The sequence below is a fragment of the Dipodomys ordii genome, unplaced genomic scaffold (genome assembly GCF_000151885.1).
Source record: "Dipodomys ordii isolate 6190 unplaced genomic scaffold, Dord_2.0 Scaffold6, whole genome shotgun sequence".
Lineage (NCBI taxonomy): Eukaryota > Metazoa > Chordata > Mammalia > Rodentia > Heteromyidae > Dipodomys > Dipodomys ordii.
The window spans coordinates 14,746,478-14,752,486 of NW_012267222.1; the positions used below are offsets into that span (position 1 = coordinate 14,746,478).

The following is a 6,009-nucleotide window of genomic DNA, read 5'->3' on the forward strand; positions in this document are numbered from 1 at the left end:
GCGGCCGCGTCTTCCAGCTGCACGTGGCGCGCGCGTTCCCGTGCGCGCTGCCGCTGGGCGGCGACGCCTGGCTCTCGCTCGAGGCCCAGCATGGGCAGCTGCTCAACTTCTACCCCTTGGATCACCACGGGCTGTCCCCTGGCTTCGACGTGCCCGGCCTGAACACGTATCAGGTCCTGAGGCTGCAGCGCAAGCCCGTCTTTAAGACCCAGTGAGCCGAGCGGGGGGCTGGAGACGTCCCCCCGCCCCCCACTTCAGCCTTCCAAGTGGAGGCTGGGGAGGGGAGGCCGCAGGGACAGAGCCCAAGCCCTCAGTTGGAGCGGGGGCTACAGCGATCGGTTCTGGTTCACAGGGACGGGGCGGGGTGGCAGGTGAGGGGACGTTTAGAGTAACGTCTTCCTCTGGTCCTTCTTTCTTTTGTTCTCTCATTCATGCTCTTGTCTTTCTTCTTTCATTCTTTTGTTCCTTCTTTTCTTCTCTCCTTTCTTTCATGTGTGTTATTGGGGTTTGAACGCAGAGCCTCTCGCTTTACCACTTGTGTCATGCCTCCGGCTTTGTTTCCGCTGATTAATGAAATGTAGAGTCAGATGGATTTCCCCCCACGGTTCTCCAGATCTTAGCTTCCTAAGTGGCTAGGATTACAAGTTGGAGCCACCTGTGCCAGAAGGTTTTAATTTCTTGAAACTGAGCATTGCTCCCAGCCTAGGTTGCCTCGGAACTCACTGTGTTGTCCAGGTTGGCCTCAGTTCCTGAGTGTTGGGAGTTGAGGTGTGTGCCACTATGACTGGCTTGATTATAGTATGTTTATAGCATGTTTATATCTGTTGAATCTATGACAAGATGAGGCTATAGCTTTATGTCTCTGTGTGTGTTTATTGTAAAAATACAGTACAGAGGGGTTACAGTTACAGGAGTAAGGTAATGAGTACATTTCCTATTGAGCCTTGTTTTTCCCCTACCATCCCTTCCCTCCCCACCTCCCCAACTCTTCTTCTTCCCCCCCCCCCCCCGCTTTTTTTAAAGTCATTCTTATTGCAGGGTGCAGGTCTATAAAAGGCTGAGATCTGAGGATTTCAATTCAAAGCCAGAAAAGTTCAGTGAGACTCTTATTTCCAGTTAACACCAGAGAGCTGTAGCTAAAGTGGTACAGTGCCAGTCCTGAATGACAAAGCTAAAGGACAAGCTGGGCACTGGTGGCTCATGCCTGTAATCCTAGCTCCTCAGGAGGCTGAGAGCTTCAGATAGAGGTTCAAAGCCAACCTGGTCAGGAAAGTCCATGAGATTCTTTTTTTTAAATTTTTTTATTTTGTGGGTCATGGGGCTTGAATTTTGGGCTTGGTCACTGCCCTTGAGGTCTTCAGCTCAAGGCAAGTGCTCTACCACTTGAGCCACAGCGCACTTCCGGTTTTCTGGTGGGTAACTGGAGATAAGAGTCTCACAGACTTTCCTGCCTGGGCTGGCTTTGAATTGCAATCCTCATATCTCAGCCTCCTGAGTAGCCAGGATTACAGGCATGAGCCACTGTGCCTGGCTCCATGAGACTCCATCCAATTAACCACCAGAAAAACAGAAGTGGAGCTGTGTCTCAAACTGGTAGAGCACTAGCCTTGAGCACAAAAGCTCAGGGACAGGGCACCAAGGCCCAGAGTTCAAACTCCAGTACTGGCACACACACACACACACACCAACCATCCTTACTGAGTTATACTTACTAAAAATGAAATACATTGTCAGAGTACAATTATGTGATGATGGCGATGGTGATCATGGTGCTGATGGTTATGGTTTTGGGGGTTTCATGCATACTAAGGCAAATGCTCTACCACTGAGCATGGATGATTTTTGACAGATAACTTACATTCACCACCACAATCAAGATATAGGAAATTTCCATCATCTTCAAGTGCCCACCTATTCTTGTGCAGTCGGTCAGTTCCCTCCCTCTCCCTGAACCCCAGGCGAGCACTGTTTTGCTTTCTGCCAGTCTAAATTAGTTTCGCCTGTTCCAGGATTTTGTGTAAATGAAGTCATACAGTGTATAGTCCTTGTGCCTGTCTTACGCGCAGCATGCTGTTTTTGAGATTCTTTTCTCTGTGTGTATGGACAGTTTGTTCCCTTGTGTTCCACTGTATAGATATGCCATGACTTGTTTATCCCTTTACCTGTTGATGGACATTTGAGCTGTTTCTAGATTGGGACCATTATGAAAAGGTTTTCTTGGACAAGTCTTTCTGTGAATGCGTGCTTTCATTTCTCTTGGGTTGATGTCTAGGTGTGATTGCCATGGAGTTTTCCGAAGTATTATTAATCTGGATGTCCCTGAGATCTGCCTGAACAACAGTTCTGTTGTTCATGCTTGTGGCTGTCAGTTGACATGGTCAATCTTTTCAATTCTAACTATGTTAATGGTTGTGGAGTCTTCTCTCATTATGTTTTTTTTTTAATATTGTATTTATTGAATTGCAAAAGCTCTTTATATGTTCTGGATACAAGTCCTTGTCAGATATATTGCAAATATTTTCCCCCAGTGTTTAGCTTCACTTTTTTTTTTCATTTTCTTAATGGTGTCTTTTGAAGAGCAAAGTTTTAACATTTTGATTAAGTTTATGACAATTTAATATAAAATGTGGGCTGTACTTCGTCTTTTGAAAGTTTAACATGCAAGTGTGCCAAGTGACCAGTGTACTCTGTACCCAGTTTCTTCTAATGGATATCGCTTGCAGAGCTACAGCAAGCAAAATATTGATATACAGAACATGCTTCTGCACAAAAATTCCCTCGGTCCTCTTCCCAGACACATCCACTTGCTTACCAAAGCCATCTTCTTCTCAACCCTGGGAAAACATAAATCTGCTCTGCATTTCCAATATTTTGTCATTTTGAGAATATTCTTAGGCTGGGAATGTGGCTTAGTGGTAGAGTGCTTGTCTAGCATGCATGAGCCCCTGGGTTCGATTCCTCAGTACCACATACACAGAAAAGGCCAGAAGTGGCACTGTGGCTCAACTGGTAGAGTGCTAGCCTTGAGCAAAAGAAGCTCAGGGGCAATGCCCAGGCCCTGAGTTCAAGCCCCTGGAGTAGAAAAAAAAAATTCCTCTCTGGGCATCTGTGGTTCACACTTGTAATCCTGGCTACTCAGAACGCTGTTCAAAGACAGCACAGGCAGCAAAGTCTATAAGATTCTCTCCAACTAATCACCACAAAGCTGGAAGGGGAGCTTCTTGTGATTAACTAGTAGAGTGTCAGCCTTGAATAAAAAAGTTAAGGAGAAGGGCTGGGAAGGTGGCTCAGTGGCAGAGTGCTTGCCTTGAATGCATGAAGTCCTCGGTTCGATTTCTCAGCACCACATAAGCAGAAAAAGCTGGAAGTGGTGCTGTGGCTTAAGTGGTAGAGCTCTTGCCTTGAACTGAAGAGGTCAGGGACAGCTCCCAGGCCCAGAATTCAAGCCCCACAACCGACAAAACACACACACACACACACACACACACACACACACACACACACACACAAAGGGACAGTACCTGGGCCCTGAGTTCAAGCCCTGCTCCCAGTGCACACGTACACACACACACAAATACAAATTCTATAAACAGAGTCAGTTATTGCCCAACCCTCCCTTGCAATTTTCTGGAGTCGTATAAAGTTGTTACAAATATTAATAGTTTGATTCTTTTTGTAACAAAGTAGCAAGTGGTTCCCTGGATGGATTTAACACAATTTGTGTAACCATTCATGTGTTGACGGGCATCTGGATTGGTTGTAATTTGGGGCTCTTATAATTAAAGTTGTTATGAACATTTGTTTGCTGGATTTATGTGAACTGGTTTAGATTTCTCTGGGATAAATGCCCAGGAGTGCAACTGAGGAGTCAAATGGTAGTTATACACTGAGTTTTCCAAGAAACTTCACAGCTGTGTTCCCAATGGCTGCACCATTTTATTTCCCAGCTAGCAAGGTATGAAGGACCTATTTTTTTGTACACCTTTTGCCGTCCTTTGGTATTGTAACTTTTTTTTTACTTCAGCAAGTTTAATAGATGTGTCCTTTTAATTGTATTTTACTAATAGCTAATGATGTTGACAATTTTATTTACCCCATCTGTATATCCTTTTCTGGGAAATCTCTATGTTATTTGCCTATCTTCCAATTGGATTCTTTTTTTCTTTCTCTTTTTTTTTTTTTGGTCGGTCATGGGCCTGAACTCTAGGCCTGGGCACTATCCCTCAGCTCCTCAGCTCAAGGCTAGCGCTCTACTACTTGAGCCACAGGGCTACTTCCCGCTTTTTCTTCTTATGTGGTGCTGAGAAATCGAACCCAGGGCTTCATGCATGCAAGGCAAGAACTCTACCATTGAGCCACCTGCCAAGCCCCCCAGTTGGATTCTTAAAAAAAAAAGTTGGGCCGGGCGCCAGTGGCTCACGCCTGTAATCCTAGCTATGCAGGAGGTTGAGATCTGAGGATCAAGGTTCAAAGCCAACCTGGGCAGGAAAGTCCGTGAATCTCTTATCTCAAATTATCCACCAGAAAACTGGAAGTGGCACTATGGCTCAAATGGTAGAGTGCTTGCCTTGAGCTAAAGAGCTGAGGGATAATACCCGGGCCCAGAGTTCAAGCCCCATGACAAAAAAAAAGAAAAGTTGGGTTTTGAAGGTTGTTTATGCCAAGTGCCAGTGCCTCATGTCTGTAATCCTAGCTACTCAGGAGGCTGAGATCCTCAGATTGCAGTTGGAAGCCAGGCCAGGCAGGAAAGCTATGAGACTTATCTCCAATCCCCAGAAAAACTAGAAAGCTGAAAGTGGCTTTTTGGCTCAAAGTGATAGAACGCTAGCCTTGACCAAAAAACTCAGGGATAGAACCTAGGCCCTGAGTTTAAGCCCCATGATGATGATGATCGTCATCATCAACAACAACAAAAGGTTCTATTTCATAGCTTATCTAATCCTTTTAACATCTTTTTTTTTCTATTAATAAGTTTTTTATTGTGAAAATACCATACAGAGGGGTTACAATTACATGAGCAAGGTAATGAGTACATTTCTTATCAAGCATTGTTTGTCTTTGTTTTTTGTCGGTCATGGGGCCTGAACTCTGGGCCTGGGCACTGTCCCTCAGCTCTTCAGCTCAAGGCTAGTACTCTACCACATGAGCACAGCACCACTTTCAGCTTTATTTTTTCTGCTTATGTGGTGCTGAGGAATCGAACCCAGGGCCTCGTGCATGCAAGGCAAGCACTGTACCACTGAGCCACCTTCCCAGCACCTCTTTTAACATCTTTTGAATTTACATCTGGGGTGGAGGTATGGCTCAAGTGGCAGAGTATCAGTTCTATCACTTGCTGTGTAGCCCAGTCTGGCATTGAACTCTGTTTTTTTTTTTTTTTTGCCTGGGGCTTGAACTCAGGGCCTAAGCATGGTCCCTGAGCTTCTTTGGCTCAAAACTAGCACTCTACCACTTGAGCCACAGCTCAAGCCACATCCCAGATATAAAGCCCTGCTTTAAGCCCTGAATCTGATAAATATGAATGTGCTTTATCTTTGTTTCTATTAAGTTAAATGTTTATTTACAGGCTTCTTCTTTAGCCTCATGGCTTTCTTAGAAGTATGTTGCTTAGTTTCCAAATGTTGAGATTGTTTTTTCCTGTTGTCTTTATTTTATTGATTTCCACTTTGATTCCCCTCTGGTCAGAGAACATACTTTGTATTATTTCAGTTCTGCTTAGATTTGTATATGTGTTGACATTTCTTACTTGGTCCTCTCCCACCCCATGGCTCTGACATTGATGTCTAAGGCTTCCCTTGACAAGAGTTTTATTTCAACCATGGAAAATGGCAGTTGCTGGAAATTAGGATCTTATTTATTTCCTTTTTTTGGGGTCAAATGTTTAGATCTATGAAAGTGATGCAAATTAAATTTAAAAGTGGATCTCTGCTGGGTGCCAGTAGCTCATGCCTATAATCCTAGCTACTAAGGAGGCTGAGATCTGAGGATCCCAGTTTGAAGGCAGCCTGG

At 44.6% G+C, this 6,009-nt stretch overlaps 1 protein-coding gene across 1 annotated transcript in view; it reads left to right on the forward strand.

Annotated features, from left to right (window-relative positions):
- Positions 1–215, forward strand: part of Lactbl1 (lactamase, beta-like 1) — a 9,984-nt gene extending 9,769 nt beyond the window's left edge. The window contains exon 8 of the mRNA XM_013032470.1: positions 3–215. Within this exon, the coding sequence (XP_012887924.1) occupies positions 3–215 (213 nt within the window). The remainder of the gene's footprint in view (positions 1–2) is intronic.
- The last annotated feature ends 5,794 nt before the right edge of the window (positions 216–6,009 follow it).